The sequence below is a fragment of the Petromyzon marinus genome, chromosome 28 (genome assembly GCF_048934315.1).
Source record: "Petromyzon marinus isolate PM22_M1 ecotype Great Lakes invasive population chromosome 28, UKy_Petmar_22M1.pri1.0, whole genome shotgun sequence".
Taxonomy (NCBI): domain Eukaryota; kingdom Metazoa; phylum Chordata; class Hyperoartia; order Petromyzontiformes; family Petromyzontidae; genus Petromyzon; species Petromyzon marinus.
In genome coordinates, this window is record NC_133694.1 from 3,664,969 (window position 1) to 3,692,326 (window position 27,358).

General features: G+C 50.7%; 2 protein-coding genes across 3 annotated transcripts in view; both read left to right on the plus strand.

Moving 5' to 3' along the window:
* The window catches only part of LOC116946914 (lipoma-preferred partner homolog), a 53,068-nt gene extending 46,956 nt beyond the window's left edge, over window positions 1-6,112 (plus strand). Inside the window, exon 12 of the mRNA XM_076070266.1 lies at window positions 314-6,112. Coding sequence (XP_075926381.1) covers window positions 314-445 — 132 coding nt within the window. The 3' untranslated portion in view covers window positions 446-6,112. The remainder of the gene's footprint in view (window positions 1-313) is intronic.
* A 3,423-nt stretch (window positions 6,113-9,535) lies between these two features.
* Window positions 9,536-27,358, plus strand: part of LOC116946915 (procollagen-lysine,2-oxoglutarate 5-dioxygenase 2-like) — a 62,292-nt gene continuing 44,469 nt past the window's right edge. For both annotated transcript variants that reach the window (XM_032962181.2, XM_032962182.2), the window contains exon 1: window positions 9,536-10,119. In XM_032962181.2, coding sequence (XP_032818072.1) covers window positions 10,005-10,119 — 115 coding nt within the window. In that variant the 5' untranslated portion in view covers window positions 9,536-10,004. The remainder of the gene's footprint in view (window positions 10,120-27,358) is intronic.

The following is a 27,358-nucleotide window of genomic DNA, read 5'->3' on the forward strand; positions in this document are numbered from 1 at the left end:
AATATGTGAATCTGGCCCGGGTCCTCCCCTAGGTCGACTCGGCCTTAAATGAGTACTTGGTGTGGTGTGAAAACATCGGGGTTGGGGAGACAAAGGCGGCCGGGCGTGGTACTGGCCACACCACCACACACCGTGTGCCATGCCAAGATGTGGTTTGCGTGGCTCGCTTACCAACAACACTTGTCCCAAAAATGTTCTAGGCTTCCTTGAACTCTTGCGAATAGGTGTCCAATGAACTCCCCATAATCCCACACCACGCACGTCTCACGCCCCCATCGTCCCACCCTTTGCCTCCTTTGCTGTCGACGCGCAGGACTGTGGGCTCGTGCTGTCGTCGGAGAGCGAGGGGCGCGGTTGCTACCCGCTCGACTCGCACATCCTGTGCCGCAACTGCAACGGTCGCCGCATCCAGGCCCTGTCTGCCAACATCACCACCGACCTCTGACCTACCTACGCTCATTTGCATGAGCTGCCTCCACATCGCCCACCTTTACCCGCTCGTCAACCAACCTTTCCACCGACCAAACCCACCTTCATGTCTACCCTACCCAACCACCCGTGCACCTATCCAACCACCTAGCCACTTATTTCTCCACTGAGCTACCCACCTTCCCACCTACCCAACCACTTACCCACCAACCTACCCAACGACCCGCCCATCTTCCCAACCACCCACTCGCCTACTAAATCATCACACTACTGACCTACCTACCCACCTACCTAACCACCCATCGACTGGGCATGTAACGAGGCATTCAAATAGTCTTACATTCGTGACACATGCATCGAAATGTGCCACTAGAGGCGCCGCATCAACCTCGGCGTAAAAAAAGAATTAATCACGATCCCAAATTGTGATGGCGCATCGAATTGTTAGGGGCGGAAAGTAGTTTTCGTGAAATGAACGTGTCGTTTGCGTGAATCGTACAAAACAAGCGATTTCTTTACGTGCGGGTTTCGACGCAACGTATTATGAGCAAGAGATCTCTATTAATCTCAGAATCGTCGCGAGCAAGAGATCTCTATTAATCTCAGAATCGTCGCAAGCCTACTCTGGAAGCACGACACAAGCACGCAACGCATTTATCCTACAGGCTGTGGTGTGTTGTTGGCGAGCGCCTATTACGGCTTCCACATTGCACAACTCGTTGGTCGGCATCACCACTCCCCAGCGCTTGGTGTCGGACCGCACATTGCACCTAGCACTCGTTTTACACTTTGAGTCGACCTGCTTGTAGGCCGGGTGAGAATGCGATATACATTTTCAGCAGTGTGTACGGCCGGGATCATCGTGCTGTGTGTGTGTGTGAGTGTGATGAACACATTGACGGCGATCCTTAAAGGACATTGGCAACCTTTGACGGCAGTGGTTGCTGCATCACTTTCTATTGCTGCTTGGGGAGAACTGTCAACGCTCTGCTCTTGCCACACACACAGAGGCGGCTCCAGTTGCTTATAGTGAATGCATTGGTAGTGAAGATTTCCAGCAACAGTTGCTATAAAACTGCCCTGGTGTGTCATTGCCTGCAATCAGTTAATCTGTGCACGCTCATGAATGCACAAAATAATTCTGTAGTGGAGAGTCTTCTTTTTTTTTGTTACTGCATAACACAACGGCGCAACTATTGTCGTGCTTGAGTCCGTGTCCTTCTCGGTCATATAATGAGAAATAGGCAATCAATCATGCTCCTTCGCCCTGCTATTTCAAGCATTCTGTGCCCTCAGAGCACGGATATTTTTTTTGTTATATTATTATTACAATCTGGGACGTGCCGAGTAGCACGTTTTCTTTTGCGTGTGTGAAATTGCAAAAAACGAATAATTCATTCGGTTTATTGAAACGCGCGCGCACGCACGCACGGGGTTCTTGTGGACAGAGAAAACGCTTTGGGAGTGGCGTAAACACGGATTGACGAAGTGAATCATTTGAGCTGCGCTGGCTCTCTCGGCCGGCCAGCAATGTTCTGCACAACTTTAAAGGGGGAAGAAAAAAAGACGACGTCACATATTTAGTCTATAAACAGCGGAGAGCGAGTAAACTGTGTCATCGCCGTTGGTATTAAATTGCTTGACTCGCGCGTGTTTTAGAGGTGGTGGATTGTCCGGTTATATTGCAGCCTTTATCGATTTAGTCGAAGGCTGAGTGAACATGGGGACGCCGGATAGAAGTGCCTTCCATGCATGCTTTATATAAAAAAAATGTTTTAATCATCTTAAGGTTTGATGGCCTGAATGTGGGGGGAGTGGTGGGGGCTTTGCGTAGAGATAGCGGCCCTGCTAAAATAAAGTACACTGCGTGTAATCGCGAACATTGTTGCGTTGAAGAGCAATATTACATTAAAAAAAATAAAACAATAAAAATCCTAATGCAATAATGTGCAAATATAACTTGATATAAGTATAATGCTGTGCAAGTTTTTTTTAAACTATGTTACAAATATCTGTTAACTATAGCCTTAATACAAAACGGCCGCTTGGGTTGCTGGCTCAGTGGGGCTTTGCGTGGTGGTGATCACAAAGTGTGTGGCCCGATACAGGAGCAGTGCTGCCACATTGGATGGATGTGCAGTGAAAAGTCCCTTTCAACATTTTCAAAGCAAATTGATTGACTCTGCGGTCTTCACGTTTGTATGTTAACCGCAAAATGGAGAAGAAATTAATAAATAAAACGCTCGGATCTTGCAGAAACCCTTTTATTCACCAGACCTGGCTCCCTGTCGCTACCCACATTTTCTACCCACGTGCTAAATGTTTTCCGCAGTTCAAATAATTTATTGCTGGGGAAAGCGGTTGTATTGATGTGATGGATGAGGTGAACGCGTAGTTTGAGAAGCAACACCGAGTTGACATCGGCAGGGAATTAAATCATTGGGACCGTCCATGATGGACCCAAGTGCATTACACTGCATAGAAAACTAAAGTTTTAGCCAGTGGTGTAGAGTAGCGTGGTTGGCATGGGCCGTGGTGCAATGATTGTAATGTGGGGGGGGGGGGGGGGGGGGGGGCTTGCCTACGTTAAATTTCCACTTTGTAGCCTGGTGCCTGGGTCCTGGTGCAGTTGCACCACCTGGACACGCAATAGCCATCCCACTCGTTTCAACGAGCTCCGTCACTGCTTTGTACATCCGGCCACACGGACTTTCTCATCGCCCTTTGTATTGCCAAGGGCACCAGTGGAAGGAGCCACGTGCCGGTGTTGTACCTTCACGTGTAGACGTTCGCACGAAGGCAACGACATTGCGCGGTGACGCCCGTTGCGTCCTGCGATTCAAGGTTACTACAGGGTAGCTTCTTTTTTTGTTGAAATGAGAGGAAAACTTTTTTTTTAGATGCGTCCGCATGCATCGGCTTTAGATGCACACTCTTACCTCTCTTTCCATTGTAAAACCGCGATGTGCCGGGGGCCGTGCCGAGCCAGCCCGGCGTGGCTCGGGAGGCGCCAGGTTGTTTTTCCACTGCGGGAAGGCGAGCCGCGTCGCCGACGTCGCACGCGGTGTGCGACGTCGGGGGCGCGCCGCGCGGGTGACGCGGTGACGGCTGTGTTCTTCCGGTCTGCTGGCTTGCATCGTGCAACGTTGAAAATGATTGACCCCCCCACCCTTCATCCCGAGCCACATTCGGATGTGTGTTTTTTTGTTTCGGGCCGGCGTAGAACGGTTTGGTTCCGGCTCGGCTCTGTATATAGCCAGTGGAAATCCACCCGTGTACCACGAGCACCCCGCACTGGTCCGGCTCCGACGTGCCAGTGGAAAAGGGGAATTTATCACCACTTTCCTCGAGCACAGATTGCGTTGCAAAAAAAGCCTCGTGGTCGTGATTTTTAGGATGGAGGCTTTTTTGATTTTTGAATGTTTACCTGCATTGGTGTTTGTCCCCCCCCCCTCCTTCTCCGCTAGGCTATGATTGTCCTAAATGCGCTTCATTGTAATCTATGCAGTTTGTTATGCAATATTGAATGGTAGTTGACGTGTAAGTTTCGAACGGTGGTTAAAAAGTGCAAATGTGAATATGGGTTCTGATTTAATTAACTGAATTGGGTTATGATGATGATGATGGCACGACTTGCTTTAATTCCAATAAACGAGCAAAGTAAAAGACTGCTTAAGAAAATTGGCTACCGATGTGGATTTTGTATTGACCACAGATTGGCTACCAGTGCCTTCATTTCACGCCTGTTGCGTTACAATCGGCACTGTTCTGTCTACCACTGTGGCTGATGGTTGGCACCTCTTCCACAAAACCAAACTCCGCACATATATCTCAGTTCGACGCAATTGCCACCAGATTTCGGTACCCGATACACGGATGCCTATTCCCAGACTGTCCGGGTCAAGCCCAGACATCTGGCTCCACCAGCTGTATATGCTCAACAATTCTGGTAGGCACCGGAGGTGCAACTATGGGGTGTGTGTGGCAGAGTTGTAACGCATGGGGGGCCAGTTGGCCACAAGGGGGGGGGGGGCTACGAATCAACATAAGTAAAACAAAAATAAGAATTTTTTTCCTAAAAATATATACGTAAGTAAAACAAAAATAATATTTTTTTTCCTAAAAATATATTCCAACAGTTAACCATAAATGCTAAAAAATGACATTGTTACAAATGAACAAAAATTGTATTTTTGAAAAACAGCGTAAGTATGATAGCGCTGCTGATGGTGTTACTGAGCACCAGGCTGTTTTGCCAACTGACATGCTCATGAAAACAAGACGCATGATAACTTAATTGTGATTATTGTCCCCTTAAATATTTTATTAATACTGCCAATGTGAGACTGTCTTTCCTCTAAACCCAATACACGGTGCAACTAAAATAATATATCTAGTTATAGCCGTCATGGTATACGGGTTAAAATTATCCGTAACAATTTTGGCAAAATTGAGTCAGTCGGGTGAAAGGAGGGGGGGGGGCACAATCGTATCTTGCATAGCCACCTTTGAAATTGTATAGTTGCCCACCAGGGGCGCAACGACTCTGTAAAGCAGAGCTGAAGTCTCGTGTTGGGAATTTCTGTACGATTGTTACTGTGGCGGGTTACTCAAAACCACTCGCTCAAATCCAGTCTTGATTTCCAAGGTTACTGTGCTGTGTACGGACGGTTCGGCTTTCACGATCCATAACTTTCGTATGAAACTGAACTCTGCCCACAGATTTGACAGTTGCGCGGTGACCTTTGGCACTTCTGAGTGAATGCCTATGTATAGCCATTGGCCTGTATGAAAGTCTAATTGAGAACAGCGTAATTTGTTAACTTTTATTCCGGAATTGCTTTGCAAGTCACTGCCTTTGCTTTCAACCTGACCATTGCCCTTGGCGTTTTCTGTGGGGTGTTTGTTTGTTTTGGTACGCGTGCTATAATTCAGTGGGAGGAAAAAAGTGTTTGCTACTCTCAAATGCCACCCACAAACGTGTGTGAAGTGTGTGTCGGCTCATAGTTGGGGGAGATGTGCCCATCAGCTTTTCATAGCCCTGTGCCTTTGGCTCCTGTCCAATAGACCTCTGGTGCAGTTGCACAGCCTCGATAGCGTTACCACTTGCTCATTGAAAATCCACTTGTTTGTCACTCGCGTGCGTATCATTGGTCAGGCTTGCTATTGCTCCCAATGTTTAATTTGCATGTGGTTTAAAGGCTTTTTAAAACCCACACACCCCGCTGTGTGGGCCTTGTGTGATACATGTTTGGCTTTAGGTTTACTGCCACTCTTGCTGTGTATGTACATATTCATCTTTGATTACCAAGGTCAGAGAGGCCAACAAATGTCGCTTTGACTCCAGCGATGTACTTGAGAGAGAGAGGGAGGGAGAGAGAAATATAGCACACTGGGAAGCAGCCATGGAAGGTTATGTTATTTAGCCTTGTATATTGTTTGTAATGTACCAAATAAGAGCACGGAATGAACAAACCAACATATATCTCAAGAGTATTTACCCATAAAGAAAGCCTATAGAGAATTTTGCTCGCGATTCACTTTGTGGCGTACGTTACTATCCTTTCGTTGTTCATTTATCGTGTAACCAAAACTATATTGCCATATTGATAAACACGGCGGAATGTGTAATGCTGTTATGTCTGCTGGTGGTCTATAAACACAACTCTTGCACGGCCTATAACGTGGTTCTTTTTAAAACAAGACGACTGACGCTTTCCTACGGCGTGTGAAAACATCATGTGAACATTATGTCAGCGATGCAGTCATTTTTAGTCTGTTGATGGTCGGCGATGAGGCAATCGACTCGTCTCGACGAGCTGTACACTGCGATGCACCACCACGGTGCGTACCGCGAGCGTTCAGGGTTTCAGCGCAATCGTCCTCACTGCGTTTCGACATCGCGGAGTGTGGCATCACCGATTTCGGATTGGTTGGTACCCCAGTCGCGGAGTGAAGTAACACCCCTGGAAAAAAAAGTGTCCCAGAAATAAAATATTTAATTGTCTTGGCCCATTTTGTCTTATTTGGTACCCCGGGGTACCACCATCAGGATCATAGAGAGACTAGGAGGAGGACAATGGGGTGGAACGAAGGCTTTCGCGACCAATATGATCATACGATCCATAATACAGGGGGTTTTTTTGGGTGTTATATCGCGTATATATAAATGTCGTTAAGCCCGCCACCACCCGACAGTAAATGAGTAAGGTTTGTCGCGTCAACAGAACAGAATTGGCATGCTCTGTTTACGTGACAACCCTTACTAACCAGGTTGTAGGGTGGAGGCGGGTTTAACGACACATTTAGATTTACGCGATCTAACACCAACCCCCCTGTATTATGGGGTAGAACGAGATCGTTTTTTTTACTTTAAAATGTTCAATATTGATTTTTAAAAAATGCTCACCACCCGGAGGCGCTGTCACAATCCCTTTCACTGTACGATAAATACAACAAATTGCCACATTCGGCAGTAACACCCGCCTTGAAGAGAAGGATGTGAAATAGGCGACGTTTTGGGCATCTTCAAAGTACATCTATGCATGTCGAACGCACGTAGCCAACTGCAAACCAAAGATAAAAAAGTAGTTGTACATGCGATGCAATGTGAATTTATAAAGCGCATAAATGCCTCCGAATCTCGAAGACGTACAGAAACCGTGGAATGCGGTTTAGTTTTTTTTGTTTGTAAAGAGATAGAGAGGCGGTCGGGAATAGGCACAGAAGCGGGAGGTCTTCATCCTCTCGGTTTGAACAAGGGTGCAGGGGAACGACAGCACGGACGTGTTGGGGGGGGGATTGGGTTCAAGACAACGGAGGGAGCAGCAGAGGAGAATGAGCGACATTTGCACCGAGCTCAGCCACTCATTCGCGTGACAGGTATAAATGTACGTCGATCTCGTGTTGGGTTCGAATCGTTCTAATCCAGGTTACGTGCGGGCAACGAAAGTGTCACGTTGGGGTTTTGCGCCGTAAACCAGCACCGCAGAAACGTGTTACACTTCTCGCCACTGAGTCGCACACTTTACTTTGAAAAATTCGCATTCTAATTTCTGTCGTATGACGGGAGTAGCGCAAACAGTACTGCAATGCGATGTCGAGTTCGGCGAGCCACTCAATTCCAGATGGAATCGTGGGAAGGCTAAACTTCACAGACGCTCAAAGGTGTTTGACAAAATACATTTCAAATGCACTTACGGTACGCACTTAAATTCTGGCGTATTTAACACGAATAACATTCTGGGAGCACAAATGTGCCATTTTACACGAGCACACATAACACGCAATACAGTCATCTCACATTGCGTGGCCTTAAAAGGAACAATATTTTAATAGGTGACGTTTCAGGCAATGACCCTTCACAGCACATCGAAGCTAAAGAGTGGATATATTATATTCTTAGCTCTTTCGGTAAAGTCACAGTTACAGTACAACACTCTGTGTGTTGTATTTCTGAGTTTACTAGGTTTCTTTTCTCTTTCATTTGTACCTGATGATGATTGCCTGTGTTGCAATCGAAACGTCGTTTGCTATTATTTAATGTATTTCTCTTTCTACGTGACTTTACCGAAAGAACCGAAGAATAACCCGTTGAATGTTGAGTCAACGCTCGTAACTTGGTTTGAATCTTTCGTGCATCAATGACGCTGCCACATACCAACCTCGTCACCCGCAACGCACCCGATCTCGATCTCAGAAGCTCAGCAAATCATGCGGCTGGGTCGCGCTTGGATGTGCGACCGCTTTGCATACGAAGGCTGCGAAGTCACGTGGTGAGCAGCAGAGGGCAGTGCAGCAAAAGCCAATGTTGTACTGTGCTTCTATCGTTCTATGCTCACCGAACCTTAACTCCTAGTCCTCACCGACCCGCACTATGCTTCACCACGCCACCGGCGGTGTGAAGTATCGTCAAATATCCCCCACGAAACGCACCAGTGTCTGCATAATGTCAACACGCGCGGCGTATGCATCGCTTATTGACGCCCTCTAGCCGCTACTGCGACTCACGCCTTTGAGTTTAGGGCTTTATTGTTATTCCATTTGTTAACACACGAGCCTCAAAGAGTCCCAGGACTCACCTTTCAAGAAGGTCGTTGGCGAATGTTCACCTAAGTTGCGATGTTGTTACGTGTAATCCTAATTGAGTAATGTTTAGGTATGGGGTTTTTTTTGCTTTGAGATGATTGTGTGTGGTTTGGGCTATTGGCAGGAAACTGGAGAATCCAGAGGAAACCCGCGCTGAACAGGGGACGAATACAGAAACTAACCAGACAGAAAGGCACCCGAGTCTGGAATCAAACCCAGGATCTTGCTCCGAGGCACTGGGCCACCCGCTAAACCGGCCAATGATTGCTTCTGTTGCAGTTTATACCGGTAACACCAGCTCAGTTTGTGCAGACTCGGTAGAGCCTCAGGGTTCGTAAAACCATAGTTTAAGTACCGGCCAGGGTCCACTTTTAACGTAATTTATTTCGTAAAGGGAGCCTCGCCGAGTACTCTTAGTAAGATCTTGCCGCGTGAGGATGTTTGGCGAATTAGATCAATTCGTGTTGTGCACGTAAGAGGACACCAGTGAACCAGGATAAAAAAAAACACCGCACAGGCGGATTCACAAAACCACTGCCTGTAACGATATCTGCTGGCTACCTCGCACATCTCTACGTAATCCACCAACCCTCGCCTCGTCATGGCTGGACCACAAGCGATCATATTAGTCGGCACTCAGCCTCGAGAGGCGCCCTGAAAACCCACCTGGACACGTCTTCAAAACGACATTCGAATGTTCGTGAACAGGTATTGTTCGGGAGTAGTGAGAGATGGAAGAGGTAGAAGGAGACGGATAACGGCAGGAGCAGTAGTAGTAGGCAATGGTAGGAGATGCGAGGTAGAGGAGATGGGATGAGGGTGGGAGATGCAATGTTGGAGGAGATGCACGGAAGGCTGGAGGGGACGGGTGATGTGGGAGAATAATGGTGGGAGGGGAAGGGGTTTACATCAGGCGGCGGTGGTGATGGTGGGAATTTGTTCACGGGAGAAGAGAGGAGGGGGAGCGAAGGGGAGGGGTGGCGAAGGGGGGAGGGGTGGCGAAGGGGGAGGGGTGAGAAGGGGGAACCGCGTCACGCGGAGTCAAGTCGAGCTGCGAGGAGGAATCATCTCAGCATCTTCCTTCCCTCTCTCTTTCTCTCATCAGCCAGAGAGGAGCTCCCGCACACACCCGCCACGCTCCCTCCCTCCATGAGCGCGGACAAGCAAGCGACTCGCCCACTCAGACAGGCGCGTGACGCGATCCCGTGAAGAACACACACCGTGAAGAACACACACCACACACAGCAGCAAGCATTGCCACCGTCGTCCGCATCACCGTTCACTGCTGCTTCCACGCCTGCTGGTGCTCCTTGGTTGTTGGTGGTGGTGGTGGTGCCGCTAACAGAGCCCTTGCCCAAACATCCTGAGCGAGACTACTCGGTTGGGGAGGAGCGGCGGTGGTGGTGGTGGGGGAATATTTGTGTTCGTGTGGCTGGGGCCACCCCCAAAAAATCTGTGGCAGCGTCCGTGTGTGGCTGGAGTTGGCCATGATGGATCTGGGACGCGGGGGCGCTTCGCTGGGGCTCTGCTCGCTCTGCCTGTGGTATCTCCTCGCCTGCACCGCGCCTGCTCCTGGGTGCAAGGGGGACGGCATCTCTCCCGGTGAGTGATGGCTCTGTGAGCGCTGGACGAGGGGGGGGGGGTCATCTTACGCATGCAACCAACGCCGGTGGCGTTTTTTCTGAACCGGTCCTGGGCCTCTCTCTCCCCCCACCTCCCCTCCCCCCTAGGTAGACTCGGCCTTAAATGAGTATCCCGTGCGCGGTTGCGTAAGCATCGCCGCTAGGGAGACAAAGGCGGCCGGGCGTGGTGCTGGGCACCCCACCCCCCTCGTGTTCCGTGCCGGTCTTCATCGTTGCTACTCGCTAACGGCACTTGCCCCAACAGCCTGTTACAGGCTATACGGGGGATCTTTGTGACTTTGGAGACAAAGGCGACCGGGCGTGGTCGGTGTTTGCCACACCACACCATTCGTCAGCCGTTGCGACCTTCGTCGGTGCTCGCAAACAGCACGCGTCTCGACAGCCTATGCAGGCTACACGGGGGAGCTTTGTCTTTGTGCGCGAGTGTGTCTTGGCATTCACGTAGATGGGGAAACAGACTGCTGTCGCACATGCTGTTAGCGAGCACCTATTTGTTGTGTGTGGCTGGACCCAATACCCCATCGCCGCCTTTGTCTCTCCAACGTTCACGGCTAAACATCACTTGAACATCCGAGCCTGTTCTGGACCTCCTCATGGACTGACTCTGCTTCGGCATTGGGGAGACAAAGACGGCCGGGTGTGGTTACTTATCGCCAAACCATCCTCTCCCCCCCCCCCCCGCCGTGTCTAGCGCCGTCCCAGCCCCTCAATAGGGGCTCGCTAACTGTGTCCATCCCGACAGTCCGTGTGGGCTCGACCTGGCAGGGGGGGGGGGGTGATTCTTTATCTTCGTGTTATCCCTTCGCATGTCTGCAAATCTCTGCGTAGATCGGTCAAATGTTGATGTCTACGCCTGCGAGGTCTCGTGCAAAATCCCGACAAGGAGTGCATACCTGTAGTCTGTAAAGTTCTGACATCGTTGGGCCCTGCACGTATGCATTCGTTGAGTCAATGTAACAAAAAAAACCTACGTGTTACACGTCTATACACGTGTGCGCATGGAAACTCTGTATCATACTCTGCACGACGTGCCCTATAAAGTACATGTATACACCTGTAAACTCGAGCAAAACTGTCTTAATACACGCCTAATCTATGCATGCGTGCATCCGCAAAACCCCGATGTCTGTACATATACCCATAGCTGTCAAACCATACGGTTTACCCCGTATTCTTGTACAGGCAAATTGAGTTTTCAGGTCCATACGGCGTACAGCGGTTTCGATACGGTAAAAAAATATATCTAGGTTATGTCTATTTGTTTGTGTTTCTCCCTTGTGATGGGACTTTGTAGGATGAACGTTGAGATTTATAAGGGGCACGGGGTGACCAATGAGGTCTGAATTGGTCTGTGATAAGGTAGGGCACTGATAAGGGGTTTTTACAGGTGTGTGTGTGTGTACCCACGATGTATCCCACCAAACTCGACCTACTCCGTGGATAAGAGGGGATGGGGGGGGGGGATATTTAACAATCACCCCCCCCCCCCCATCGTTTCAACTGTCGCGTACGAGAGATGGGATCGAACCGGCGACCTCTGGATTGCAACTGCAGTCGTTGGTGACCCATTAACATCACTGTGGCATCTGCCTTCGTTTTTCAATAATAATAAAAAAAACAATCTACAACGTTACGTTTATTGCTGGAGACGTTTCCAGGTGTGTGGCAAACCGGTAACCGGTTTTTATAACTGGACCCCCCCCCCCCCCAATGCGGTTTTACCGGTAATGCAAGAACCCAGATTGTCACAGCTGTTGAAGACAATGGGTTGAACCACTGTACCACATTTATAGCGGAGTTGGTGACTTAACCCGTTGCTGTAACAAGGTGGTCCAAATGTCTTGTGACCCCCCCCCCCATTTAATTTTCTAAAACGCTGATATATTTTAAAGTAAGGTATTTAAAATAGATTTAAAATGGAAATGAATACGCAAAGGGGTAAAACATGTTAGGGGGTAAATTCATTGGGGAGGGGGGGGGGGATCACGCGACATTTAGACCAGCCTCAATTGAGTTCATGGTACGGTGTGTAAACATCGACCACTGGGGAGACAAAGGCGGCCGGGCGTGGTGCTGGCCACCCACACCCCCTCGTGCGCCGTGCCGGCCCTCACAGGTGCTGCTACTCGCTAACAGCACTTGCCCCAACAGTCTGTTACAGGCTATACGGGGAGAGGGGATCTTTGTCTTTGGACCCCCACCCTGTCGGAAGTTAAAACTTCTCACTCCGGGCTCCATTTCTCGTGTAATAATTTCCCCGGAGCCTCTCGAACGCGCCAGATCTGGGGGGGGAGGGGGAGGGCAATATTTTCCAGAACTCAGCCCCGGGGCAGCTCCAGATGCGTTGGTGTCGGCTGCCGTGTACCCCCCCCCCCAACTCCTTGTCAAAATCACAGCCCACAAGTCCTGTTTGTTTGTCGGCCGTGATAACTCCCGCGCACCTTGGAGACAACATTACATCCGTCTTTACGTGCGAGATCCATTCCGTCACGGGGTTTTCAGATGAGAGAGACCTCCCCCCCCCGACTGGAATCTTTATTGTTGTTGATGATGGAACGGCTTTGACCGGGAAGCTTCGCGGTTTCCTCTTCTCCGATTGTCCGTCGTTTATTTTGACCGTAGCGGACCTCCTTGCGACCGCGTTGCCACGTGCACGGAGTACAAGTGGCTGACGTGCAACGCAGTTGCTCTACGTGTGAATCGACGAACGTCTATTAAATTGCACGATTCGGTGCGCCGATCGGTGTGTTGAACCAGTGGTGGATGATTCCACTTTCCCTTGTAGTGAGGAGCACTCCAACGAGTGACACTCGCGAGAAGCCACTTTTGTTGAGCTATCATTTGTGGTGGCCAGGTCGCTCCTAAAACAAAATAAGTTGTTAATACCTCCGTGGGCTCTGTCTGGTAGGATGGGGGTGTAGTAATAGGTTTTACCCTTTTAACTGGCACAAAAACTGACGCCTTTATTCAAGGCATCATGTTTGCAATAACCACAACACAAGCAGTCAAAATGCAAACAAAAGAGACAACTCTGATAATAATATGCACTGTCCTTGAATTTGATTGGTCCACACCCGAGACAGCTTTTCTTAGAGCCTAGTCTCCACTGGTGTTGGACCAGAAGACGCCAAAAGGCGTACAACTCAAAAAACAGCGCACTATCAGAGTATTGAGGGCTCGGGGTGAGCATTATGAGACCTCCTTTGCCCGTAACAAGATATAGTAATAGGTTTTACCCTTTTAACTGGCACAAAACTGACACCTTTATTCAAGGATGGGGGTGGTTTATTTTTTATTTGTATGTTTTTTTGGTGATTTGTTCACCTTTCTTGTACTTTGCACTGCTATCGTGTTGTTGGAAATTGTTTGTAACGTTCTTAACCTGCCCCCTCATTGGATGTCTGTGAAAAAGAGCTTTATAGCTCATCGGATTCCAGTATGAATATTCTGATTTCCGAATATTCTGTTTACCCACATACATCGAATAGTGCAGCCTTAGTTGGTGATGCAGGAGTACACAATTGATCGACCATGGAAAAATAATGATGATGGTGATTGTGCTTCTAGTGATGCTGCTCATGATGTTGCTGCTTGTGATGGTGATGCTGCTGCTGCTGTTGTTGCCAATGTTGGCGATGATTGAGGTGACTGTTGGAAGCCGTGATGTAATCTCGGCAGCAAGTTGAAGGTTACTTCATCCAAAAATAAATACCGCATGCAGTTAAAAATTAAAACCCGAGACGCAGACATACCACATACACTGTGTACACATTACAAGGTTGCGTCTCAGACGATTACAGCCTTTGCCTTAACAAAACAGAGGAATGTTTTGTTATCACGAAGAGCCATGGCGCATGCACAGGCTTCTCGTTTTGAGTCGTTTTGCCTTTTGGGCCATGGCCCACCCCCATCACCGATATCTGCTCGCAGTCTCTCTCCACTCCTGCGCGGTCCGTCGCTGCGTCCTTTTCAACGTTGACAAGGCTTCCCTCCAGTCCGGTGGCTTGACAGGGTCGGACCGCGTGGTCTTTCTCTCGTCCCTGGGATCTTCCAGCCCAGCGGGTTCTCGCCCCCCCCCCCTTTATCAATCGGTGACCCCCGACCAACCGGTCACCGTTCATCCCTGGCCGCGCGCGCCACGTCCACAACGTAGCGGCCGGCGGCTTCCACTCCTCCACGCTGAAATTGGGTGGCCTTCATTCTTCGCCTCTCCTTTCCAGGGCAGTGCTTGCGTCTTGTTGTCGTTGCATGCGTCGGCAAGGGCCCGCCCGGAAGTTCCTGGAGGTCCCCCCGGGGCTGGGGGCCTGGGCGAAGAACGCCACGTTGGTTGGGGGGCAGGGGGGGAGCCCCCTTATTTAAATTGTAATATATAACAGGGCACCGTTGTTGGAGGGAGTCCTTGTTTGTGTGAGGCCTAGGGCAAGCTACCCCCCACACACCAGCCACCGCCTCTGGGTGTGTATCGATTTAAGGAGCTTTAAAACAAAAAAAATGTGAAATGAGTAAAACCAAACATCAAGACGTGAAGGGGTTAAGTTTCCACATGTAACTTGAATACTGCTTTAGTAGGACTCAAAGCAACCAGGCGTGATGGAAGCCCGAGAGTTTGTCTGTGTGTATATTCACACGTAGTGTGTTTGTGTATATGCCCTGAGTGTGTATTTGTATATTCCCGTGTGTGTGTGTGTGTGGTGCGTCCGTACGTGGCGAGCGGTGGCACGGTGGTTGGCGCTTCGTGCCACGAACCAAGCGACTCGATTTGTTTTTCCACATCACGCCCTTTCGTACGCCGTCGCGGGCTTGATGCGTGCTCCCCAACAGCACTTTTCTCAACAGCTTGTGTAGGCCACACGGCGAATCTTTGTCTTGTGTGCGTGTGTGGTGGTGGTGAGCCGTGGCTGCGGTGGTTAAGCGCTCGGCACTTCGAACCCAGCAGTTTGAGTTTGATTCCCGGCGTCGGAAAGAAAACGACACGAGTACACGTGCCCCACGAATATTTATTTGTCCAGCCCAGGAATATTTGTTACCCCGAGGGAAGCGAACTATTGGTTCCGCTTCCGAATATGTTGTACTCTCTTTATTTATTTTGTAACAAGGCAAACATTCTTTGCACGTAAGTCCTCCGTACATCAACACATTTTATTCTGAAACAAACACCTTCATTTTGAAGAACCACTTTGCAAACGTGTTTGTGAAACACTTTGTGAGCTTGCTTTCATTATCGTTTTACCAACCCAAACCCTACTTTCTACCCCTACCACCCCCTAACCCCTACCCAAAGCTCTAGTCCCTAAACCCGAATCCTAAGCTTAACTTCTAAACCTAAACATAACCACTAACACGAACCCACATCCTAACCCTAACCGCTAAGCTCTAAACCCTTCACCCTAAACCATTTCCCCTACCCCAATGCCTAACCTGAAGCTCTAACCCCTGAAGTCTATCCCTAACCCAAAATCATTCATTCAAATTTCCAACCCTAACGTCTAACCCCTGACCTTACGTTACCCTCTGACCTATAAGTCTAACCTGGGGGGTAGATATAGATGCAGTCTGCCAGATTTAACGTCTAACCCCTGACCTTACGTTAACCTCTGACCTATAAAGTCTAACCTGGGGGGTAGATATAGATACAGTCTGCCAGATTTAACGTCTAACCCCTGACCTTACGTTAACCTCTGACCTATAAGTCTAACCTGGGGGGTAGATATAGATACAGTCTGCCAGATTTGAGGGGCCTGGGGGGGGGGCATAGTTCCTCTTGCGTCTCCCCGCCCCCCGTTCGCCTGCTCATGCTCCCAGCGGAGGATCCCATTGCCACGCTTGTGACACTCAGCTGTGGCCATCAGAATCAAAATATGCATTTATTACTGGAGGAATCCGATGAGCTACCAAGCTCTTTTGCACAGTTGTCCAGTAGAGGAGGTTCAGAGCGTTACAACGACAAAAAGTACAACAACACGGTAGGCATGCAACGGTATAGGAAAGGTAAACAAATCACTTTTAAAAGATCTACAACTAAAACTGAACAATTTTTTTTTGTATTCTTACCAGGTAAAGCCCACTGTGGTATTAACTTATTTTTCAGAAGCGACATGGCCACAAATGATAGCTCAACAAAAAGTGGCTTATCGTCACGTGCAAATTTATGGCAGCAAAATAATCTATAAGTAATCTCACCCAGGAAAGCCTCGCCGAGTCTCAATACTCCTTATGGGGGGGAGGGTTCTGCTTATTTGTCCAACTCCCATTTAATGAACGTCTGGCCTAGACGTGGGAGGGAACCCTGGAGAGGATTGAGGTTTTCAACCGTTCGTTATATTTTTTGGTGCCTTATGGCAGATCACCGAGCAGCCCAAGCCTGCCACACCGATATTCCCAGGCAGCCCTCCCATCCGAGTGCTAACCAGGCTCAAAAATCCTGCTTGGCTTCCGATGTTGCACCTCCGATGTAGCACGGTTGGCTACGTACGGCGCGAAAAAAGTTGGACATACGTACGGACATGCATGCGGCCAGTGCAATGTGGTCAGCGGCGTTCAAAGAACACGTCCGTTTTTTTTGTCTCGATTTTAAACGCTGCTCCTTGAGAACACGTTTTAAGAAAAAGGATCTCAGCCGTACCGCATCCAATCTCCACCGTACCGCGTCTCCAGTCGTACCGCATCCAATCTCATGGAGCTGTAAAGCGATGGACGCAACACGAGGGTTGATATTAGGACGCCGCTGGGAGCTAGGCACTTTTAAACTAGATTTTAAACTCGTTTTTTTAGAACTGCTTTTTGCGTTTAGTTTGGTGTCCTGGCACGGTTGGCCACGTACGGTGCGAAAGAAGTTAAACTTACATACACACAATGTTAACCAATAATTGATTGCGTATGTGAAGCCTTGGGTTGGATTTGGAGATGGGTTCAGAGTATGGTGTGGCATTAGGACCCACCCTACTTTCCCCTCTGCATGTTTTACACGCCCACATTATTATCAGAGAAAGACGCCCTAGTCGGAAATCAAACAAAGGCCCCTTGCTCTGAGGCACCATTGTTTACACTGCGACAGCTACAAAAATTGATCACAGAAGATGTGTAGGGACAAGAGATACAGCATTGGCAAGATCAGAGCAATGTAGGCACAACAAATATAGCAGCAGTGAGATGAGAAGAAGAGAGATGCTTACGAGGTTATTTTAATCCTCTAGTTTTGTTTGTTAGGATTTGAATTTGAGCTGGTATTTCATGCACACTGTTTTTTTTATTAATTCCTGAATCCAGGGTCCCTTTAGCTGCTAGCGCGGCCCTTAAACTTGTACTAAGTTTGCTTACGCCTAGCACCGCTGATGATGATGATGATGTTGCTGATGGTGATGATGGTTGTGATGATTATGATGATGGTGGAAGTGGCGGTGGTGATCCCCACAACGTAGCGCTCTCTGTCACGCGCTGTTTTCACAAGTGTGCATACCACCGCCGTCTGGGTGAGCATTGGAAAGATTAGCGCGGCGGTAAGGGACATCTGTTGTGGCAACAGGACCCTTCTGTCGGCAAGGGGCGGGGGGGGTTGTTTTCATTTGAGTGGCAGTTGACCTGAAACATATACCCTGGGGAAACAGAATTAGGGTCCTCAAGGGAGGTCCTCGCTCTCTCCATCGGTGGGGACTCGGCTACTGGTTGAAGTGCCTCGGACAGAGTGGAGTGAATGGCTCGTTCGCATTGGAAGGAACCAAGGGCCGCGACAGTCGTATTGGTCATGAGATATGTATGACCTATGATCCAAGGCCTTTGACTTGCGTAAAAAAAAATAACAACCCATGGCCCGCTGGGTTTCATTTCTAAACGCGCTTCCCTTTTAATATATTTTGTAAGTTGAGAAGCAGGCTGGGAGCCGGGAATAGTTTTGCTAAGTGAAAAATGTTTCGGGTAGCGTGGGTAGTCAAATGGAGTCATGGAGGGGAGAGTTAAGCTGTGACCTTTGACGAGTGTTTGAGACTCACAAACACAACTGTATACACTGAACATGTGAGACTGACATCACGAATTGTCATCAGCCATGGTCAATCCACTGCTGGATGAAGGCCTTTCCAGGCTGCCACCACCTTCCGTGACCCTGTGATGTATTCATCCACTTGTCCCCTGCACACGACTTGATTTCATTGCTCCATCTCCTTGGTGGACATGCTCTCCGATGCATTCTTCCCTTCGCTGCCGCTCCACGATTACTCTTGACCATCAGCCATCATCATGCCTAGCGAGGTGCCCTGACGAAACCCAGTTCGGATGACGTCTTTACCCTGCCAAGTGTCCTCTCAACCAAGTGCTCCTCTTCCTATTTCTCAATGTAAAGTCCAAGCGTGCATCTATCCATACGTCTGCGTGCATGTCCGCAGTTTCGTCTCAAATAGAGCAACAGCAAAAAAAATTATGTGCTTGTACTTTTGCTAAACCTGTTGGCACGGTAGATCAGTGACGCGGCAAACATAATCATCATGTGCACGCAATGTACACACGTGCACCAGTTCATCTTTAGACCGTTGGGGCAAGTGGTCTTTGTTGCGAGCACTTGCCCATACATACAGACACCATACCTGTCAACCCTTTATCAGTGCCTATCTTATCACAGACCAATTCACACCTTATTGGTCACCCCGTACCCTTATAAATCTCAACGTTCATCCTCCAAAATCCCATCACACAAACAACAAAACACAAACAAATATACATTTTTTTTGCCAGTATTGAAATGGCTGTACACCGTTTGGACCTGCACCTAATTTCCCTGTACAAGAATACAGGGTAAACCGTACGGGTTGACGGGTACAAGACAGACGCATTGTTACACGCGCACACACACGTACATTTTGACACGCGTGCATATTCATCACGACACGAGAGGGCTATCGGTGACAGATTGCTCCCGACTGCTTTGTTGTCACAGCAATCACGACGGCGCAATAACTTGCTCAATTGCGGCAGAGGTAGGCGCGTGCAAGGCTAATGGGAAGCTCATGGCGTGCACACAGGGCCGGCGATCACGGTGGTTAGAACACTGAATGGCTCAGAAGGCTAGGGAGGTGGGGAGCGGTGGGGAGGGGGGGGGGCGGTGGGGAGGGGGTGGGGAGGGGTGAGCCGGTGGGGAGGGGGGGGGCAGTAGGCAGGGAGCGACGGGATTAGCTCGAACAGGAACATTCATCAGCGCGTGCGATGGAATTCCAAGACTGTTTCCTCAGCTGCTGGCAGCAAAACACACGTGGGGGCTGAGACGGCGAGGGCGCGAACAATGAGCAAGCACACACACACACGTACACACGTACGCGCGCACGCACGCACGCACGCACACACGCACACACGCACGCACACACGCACGTAAGACGTACGCGCTCAGCCTCGCGCCATCGATCGTTTTGTTCTCGCCAGGTGAGAGACTCGGGGAGACGAGGATCCGCCTCGTTTCCGAGAACCGTCTGCCCTGGGTCAGTGAAATCGACGAAGAGCATCGGAAAGGTCAACAAAGTTTAAGGGTCATTATATGCCCTCGTATGTAAAGAGACAAGGATGTATGTCAAATGCATGTATCCTTGTCATAGAGGCTCTTGGCCCGGAGGGCTTGTCACGATAAAAATGTATTTTGCGCACCAGTGCCGATGCAGCACCTTGGCCGTATAGGCGTACTTGATACGCTTCGCTGTTTTAGATGGCGTGAAATTCAAGTTTTTTACCACTATGTTTGTACGACGGCGTGTAACGATGTAAACGGTGGAACGGAGCGACACGCGATCCCCCCCCCATTTACATGGCGAACGGCAGTAGGTGAAGGCGGTGGACCGTTGCCGGAGACGTGGCCCCCTCCTTTATGCCCCAGTGGTCGAGCGGTCTTCTCGCCAGGGATCCGTTTTGGCGCGTGCGTCCTCGGCGGCTGGAGGAAGCGGGTCCAGCCGTCAGCCGGCAGCTGAGAGAGTGAACTTGCATCGGGGTGACGACGGGAGCTGCGTGCGACCTTAACGATGGAGCGCACGACGAACCTTAACGACTAAGGTCACTTAAATGATAATGGACTTGACCTGGAGGGTGGGGGTTTAACGATGGCCTGGGGGTGACCAGGTTAACGGGAAATCCGTGTTTCTGCTCTGTGGGTGTCCTCTGTGCCAACAAGCGGCGAATGTTGTGGATGTACTCTCCGTCACACCGGTGGGCTGAAGTGGTAACTAATTGGCGCGTTGTTTACGTGAAGAAGCTTTGCTGGCTGTGTCGGGTGGTGGAGGGTTACAACACATTTATACTAACGCGATCTAACCCAAAACCCTTGATTATGAATAACATTGGTCGCCCAAGCCTACGTGCTAAACAGGTGATGTGAGGTTTCGCCGAATCGGAGATTATCAGCGTCATCGTCATCAGCTATGTTCTATCCACTGCCGCACAGAACGTAGATTTAATGAGATCTGGCGCATTCCTGGTGATATGGTCGTGAGTTACACGTTTGTGTATGAACATTGACGTCTGGCTAAGACATTATAGGGTGAGCTTTGCGGCTTGATTCGGGAGGAAATTACAAATGCCTTCGTGTTGTCCCAGTTAATTCAAACCTAGCTGAGAAGGGATAGATTGTTGTTAAATTACAAAATAAAAACTCTGTTTGAAAACAGGGATAGAAAACAGGCAGACCCCCTCACCCACCCCACTCGAAATCAATTTCGCTCGACTTACTCGTACGCCAGTGAGAAAAGGTCTTTACTGCGAGCAAGGGGGGTGGTTGTGCAGTCACTAAGAAAGCGCCAGACTCCTCCACACACACACACAGAAGTGCTCAAGAAGTTCAACGTACGTACAGAGGAGGCTTGTAACTTGACAAAGAATGGTCGAGGGAGCAACGGGTGTGTAAAACCTCTGCGGCAGCAGCGCCCCCTGCATTACGAGGCCATAAACGGGGAACCGCACTGTGTCTATAATAATCGCACGCACTGTGTCTATAATAATCACATGCACGCTATTAAACCGCGCGACGGTTAAGAAGAAGAATAAAAAACGCACGGAGCACGGCTGCCCTGAGTCGTGGCCTGCTACCGGCGGTCTTCATTTAGTCGACATCGGCCTCTTTTGAGTCGGGAGTCCTCCGTCCGGCCCGATGGGCCAGTCCCCGTGGAGTTCTCGTCGGGTATGATAGTCTCCCGGATTTGATGGAGTCGCTCTCTCGGTCTCGTCGACGTAACAACGCAGTCGCGGATTCGGTCCGCTCTTCGTTGACGAATTTCGGTGTGAAGGATGCACACATTTCTTGACCCGCCCCCCCCCTTCTCCCAACGGTGAACTTAGTAAGTTATTTATAGACATGAACTGTATGGCCAATTAGGCGATTAAATTACTGGTTTGTGGCATTCTTCCATACACTGCAGTCTCTTAATACCGCAAACGTAATCATCTCGGGCAACGTCTTCACCCGGACTGGGTTTTCAGATCTCGATTAAAAACTCATTTCTTTTGAAGTGCTTGTTGTATTTAGCAGTCCGTTGCCCCCTCCCCCCCTCCACCCCTGCACCACCGATTTAGCACCGTTGGCTACGTTGATGGTGCGAAAGAAGTTCAACGTGTACTGCTCGTTCTTCTACCCCGTCGTTGTCGAGTCGCGCGTTGCTCGCTGGTTTTGGTCGTGGTAGCGGTAGCCATCGCCACGCTCGATTCACGCTTTTATTTTTTCTGCCCGCTTGTAAGGGACTCCTCAACCTTGACGTTTTCGTTCAGGCACTCAATCGACGGATGTTTTTTTCCCCCGCCACAAATAACCAAAAGTGGCCACGAAACGCGGCCAGGATGCGCCTGGCGACATTCCTAACGGAGCCAGCGGGTCGGCCGCTGGATTCGAACGGTGAAAAGAAAACTGCGCCGAGCCACCAAACGCGGCCGCCACCCCCCCCCCCCCCCCCCCTTCGGCCACCGCACCAAAATCGCGGTGGCAGCGAGAGGAAGAGCGACGAGGGCGGTGACCGGAGGGCGGTGACCGGAGGCCAGCGAGCAAGGTGACTCGGTGTTCTGCTGCTTGGTGTCCTCGGTAAAACCTGACCCCCCGCCGGCCCAAAGATGTCCGGCCAGTGGCCTCCTCCCTCCACACACAACCGCCGCCCCCCTCCCCCAGCCCCCCCCCCCCCAGCCATGCTCGTCTGCTTTCGCTGCACGTAGGCCCTGCGATTTCTTGCACGCGGCAGCCGATTTTAGCGCCGGACCGCACGGGAAAAAACTGCAAGGGCAGAAGGTGGGCGGGGGGTGGTGTGGGGGGGGGTGTGGGGGGGGTAGTGTGGGGGGGTAGTGTGGGAGGGGGGGTCATCCCTCGTTTGGAATGTCACCTGAAAGGGCAGCATTGTCTCTCACACCACCGCAAGGACAGTGAAGTGGCTGCACAAGGCTGACCCTACGCGTGTTTGTCCAGCCGTGCAGATGCAGCCTCTCCAGCAGCAGATGGGATGGCCACCGCATTGCGTGTGTGCGCGTGAAGGAGTGCATTGTTCGCAGCTCTTTGTCGATCCACTGCTAGATGGAATGAAGGCCTTCCCATCCCCCCCCCCCCCCCACTGCGTGTCGGTCATGGGTCACAGAGGTGGGTTTCTTGACCGCTCTTCACAAATCTGGGAGACGCTGGGAGGTTGAGGAAGGTACGGGGCAGACACGTTGATGTATGGTGGAGACAATGGTCAGTGCAGATTGGTGAAAGGCGGTGGGGTGGGGGGGGTACGGGGGAGGGGGGGATATAACTCACTGCTGTTAGCCGAGGCCGAAAAGCTAACTGGGGTCACAGAGTTTACAGCGGAGTGCGCTAACCAACTGCGCCACCGCTCTGCCCCAACCTCTTGTTTAATTCAGGAACCAATTGGCGAAGGAAGCTTCAGACCTATTTTTAGAGGCAGCGGCTGTACGTTTCACGGTTTATTGCCCTGGCCTGGCGAGACCCAATTGAAGCCAGGTGATGGTGGCGGCTGCCGAGTCTTAATGCTCCGTATTTATTGACGGCATTTAGCCGGGAGCTCTCGTTCTGATTAGCGGTGCCCGTAACTGGAGTGGTGCGGTGTGATAAAAAGTGGAATTATTGACCCTGGTTTTGCTCTCATTTTTGTCCATGGGTTGGTTCTGATGGTTGCTTGTTCCACCTGTGCGATTCATTCTGTCCATGCGTTGGTCTCCCCCCCACCCACCCCCCTCCTACTGTCAGTCTGTCTCGCTGTCTGTAAGTTTATCCCTTTGTCCATCCATCCGTGCATCCGTCTGTCAAGTTCACCTATCCGTCGATCTGTCCATCATTCTATCCATCGGTTGATCTCGTCAGTTCACCTCTTCATCCATCCATCCATCCGTTCATACTTTTGATTATGCTTCTATCCATCTTACCTGTCCGTCATCCACAATTATGTTTGTCTATCCCTTCGTCCGTCTGGAAACTCGACGGTTCCGGTGACTCATCGCCAACGGGCCCAGTCGTTTGTCCTTTTTTGACTGCCAAGCGAATCGATGAGCAATGGCTGTGATGCCGCCCCCTGACTTGGCATCGATATTCCAATTTGGAATGCCTAATATTGACCGTCAGAATTGGTCGCTGTCCAGTGCCACAGGCAACAGACACCCGACTGTGTATTTGCGGGCGTGACGCGTCTGGGAAATTTGGCATTCCACGCTCTCGCCGCGGAGCGTCTGTTTTCAATTAAGAATTTCTTCAGGGCTTTAAATTTAAATGCACTGCTCGCGTATCGCTGCTTTCGTTTGCAGCACTCCAGAGAGAGGGATCACTGCAAGCTCAATTTCCCCATTAGCTAAGCGTTTTGCTTAAGCGTTCGTTGGGTAGATGAGAAAAAAATGAAGGTCACAGTTTAATGAATTTGAGGTCAAAGTGTAACAATTCCGCGGGTCAAAGGTTGTACGTGCTTCATTTCCACACTTCTCAGGGTCGACGCGAACAACGCTTGGCTTATTTGGCTAAACCGTTGGGTAGCCGGAGGAGGTTTTATCGTTTTAACACTGTAAAAAAAAAACTGCATGCATTTCTTTTTTTTAAATCCCATGGTTACCGATGCGTTTTGACGCATTGACGGGAAAAGGGCGGCCGACGGTGACGGGTATTTTGCAAAATGTGTAAGAGGGGAAAAAAAAGTGTCCTCACTGTACAAATTATAAAATCAAAGCCCACGGGCCAGACGAGCGATCAACACACACGTGTTCCGTCAGCTGTCGGGGCGGCTCGGCCAAGCGGAAATGCCTAATGGCTGTTTCATTAATATATATTTTTTTTACAACTTTCGGTGTGCAATGTTATTGTTACGTCTCGGGGTGGGGGGGGCGGTGTGGAAGTAGGCTGCGGCGAAGGTCAAGGGTCGGAAATAGTCGCGGCTTCGGGTCAAATGTTACAGTTGTGATGTATCTGGGCGAGGTTCCAGTGTTACGTTCGGGACACGTGCATTGGGTACGGTCTCGTGCGGTTGTTACAACCGCGTACGAGGTTAGGGTCCAGGTAAGGGAAACCTTATTTACAGGAGGCTCAACCGGGCCAAATGACGATCGCTTGTCAGCACCACCGTCCATGATGCCGCTGAGCAACTCTTCACAGCTTGGGTTTGGTGGACATGGGCCAGTGGGGGCGGCCGTGACTGTCGCTATGAATAGCAACGTTATGGAAGTCCTGTGACTGGTGTAAAACTTATTTTTTTTTTAAATTGTTTTGCCAGGTAAAGCCCACTGAGCCATTATCTCTTTTTTTTTCAGAAGTGACCCGGCCACAAATGATAATCTAAACCGGTAGTTCTTAACCTGCACCCCCTAGGAGTGTGAGATGCCCTTTCAGGGGGTGCGAGACGTGGTCGGATTTTTTTAGAAGGTAAATCATCAACACCAATTAAGCACGGGCACGTGAGTGAAACTGCTTTGTTTCATCAAACTTATGTATTTATTAAAATACTTTTTTTACGATTGAGAACCAAAGGGGTGAAAGCTGCAGTAAAAGTTTAAAAACTACTGGTCTGCAAGAATGTTTATAAAGGTTATGGTATTATATTGCTCGGGTTCTGACACATTGGCGACTGGAGCCAAATATATCTATCGTGGGAATAGCGGAAAAGTCTCCGTCCTCGCCACCTTCACACATTAAATGAAAAACACATTTTTGTCTCGTGACATAACCCGGGTTTTTTTTGTTTATTTCAGTTTACTACTTGCCAGTTTTTAGACAAAATTTCCGCTTGTCGCTCATTGACTGGGGTTATATATTTTTTTTTAATGAGTGGTGGTTGCTCAGCGGTTGTCGCACTTGCGATTCCTGGCCAGGGGTCAAGACAAGTGGCGGCAGCGGGCGGCAGATGCCTCAACGGTTCCTGGGGTGGCCGGTGGGCCCACTGGGACCTGCCCTTATTTCTTGTATTCACCAGTCAGCGTTGACAAAAGCGTCCCAGTCAACAAAACCAACAACAACAAAAACGCGCAAACGTTGGCCTCGACGTTTGCCGTCGTGTTACCGAGGCGGGCAAGGATGGTCGGACAAACGAAGGTGTGACCAATCAATGCCTCCGAGATCAAAGTTATTAAGGGGACTTATTGACGGGGGGCGGGGGGGGTGCAGGGGGGGGGGTGGATTGCACGGAGGGGAGACGATGTGCATGATGTGTCCGGGGAACACAGAGCCACTGGAGCGGGGGGAGATGCCCTTGGGCCGATTTTGGCTTCGTCTCAACTGCTGCCCCCACCACCTCCACCCCTCCCACCACCGCAACACTGCACACCGCAACGCACCATACAACAAAAGGATCAAGTACAGCAGCTGGTTTGAACATCGCCGAACACGTGTTTGACTTTCCGTGTACCGTCACGTTGTCTAGTCACCCCCACCACCACCCCCTCACCACCGCCACCCCACTCACCACCGCCACCCCACTCACCACCACCCCACTCACCACCACCCCCTCACCACAACCCCCTCACCACCACCCCCTCACCACCACCCCCTCACCACCACCCCCTCACCACCACCCCACTCACCGCCACCCCCACTCACCACCACCCCACTCACCGCCACCCCCACCACCACCCCCTCACCACCATCCCACTCACCACCACCACCCCCTCACCGCCACCCCACTCACCACCACCCCCTCACCACCACCCCACTCACCGCCACCCCACTCACCGCCACCACCACCCCCTCACCGCCACCCCACTCACCACCACCCCCTCACCACCACCCCACTCACCACCACCCCCTCACCACCACCCCACTCACCACCACCCCCTCACCACCACCCCACTCACCACCACCCCACTCACCACCACCCCCTCACCACCACCCCACTCACCACCACCCCACTCACCGCCACCCCACTCACCGCCACCACCACTCACCGCCACCCCCACTCACCACCACCCCACTCACCGCCACCCCCACCACCACCCCCTCACCACCATCCCACTCACCACCACCCCCTCACCACCACCCCACTCACCACCACCCCCTCACCGCCACCCCACTCACTGCCAACCCACTCACCGCCACCACCACTCACCCCCACCCCCACTCACCGCCACCCCCACTCACCACCACCCCACTCACCGCCACCCCCACCACCACCCCCTCACCACCATCCCACTCACCACCACCCCCTCAACACCACCCCCTTACCACCACCCCACTCACCACCACCCCCTCCACCACCACCCCCTCACCACCATCCCACTCACCACCACCCCACTCACCACCACCCCCACTCACCACCACCCCCACTCACCGCCACCGGTTGCTTAAATATTTCTGCGGCTTTTTTTGTCGAGTGAATCTGCCGGGGGGTTGTGTACCACACACACACACAACGTGGGGTTGTGTACCATACACACACACAACGTGGGGTTGTGTACCACACACACACAACGTGGGGGTTGTGTACCACACACACACACAACGTGGGGTTGTGTACCACACACACACACAACGTGGGGGTTGTGTACCACACACACACACAACGTGGGGTTGTGTACCACACACACACACAACGTGGGGTTGTGTACCACACACACACACAACGTGGGGTTGTGTACCACACACACACAACGTGGGGGTTGTGTACCACACACACACACACAACGTGGGGTTGTGTACCACACACACACACAACGTGGGGGTTGTGTACCACACACACACAACGTCGGGTTGTGTACCACACACACACACACACAACGTCGGGTTGTGTACC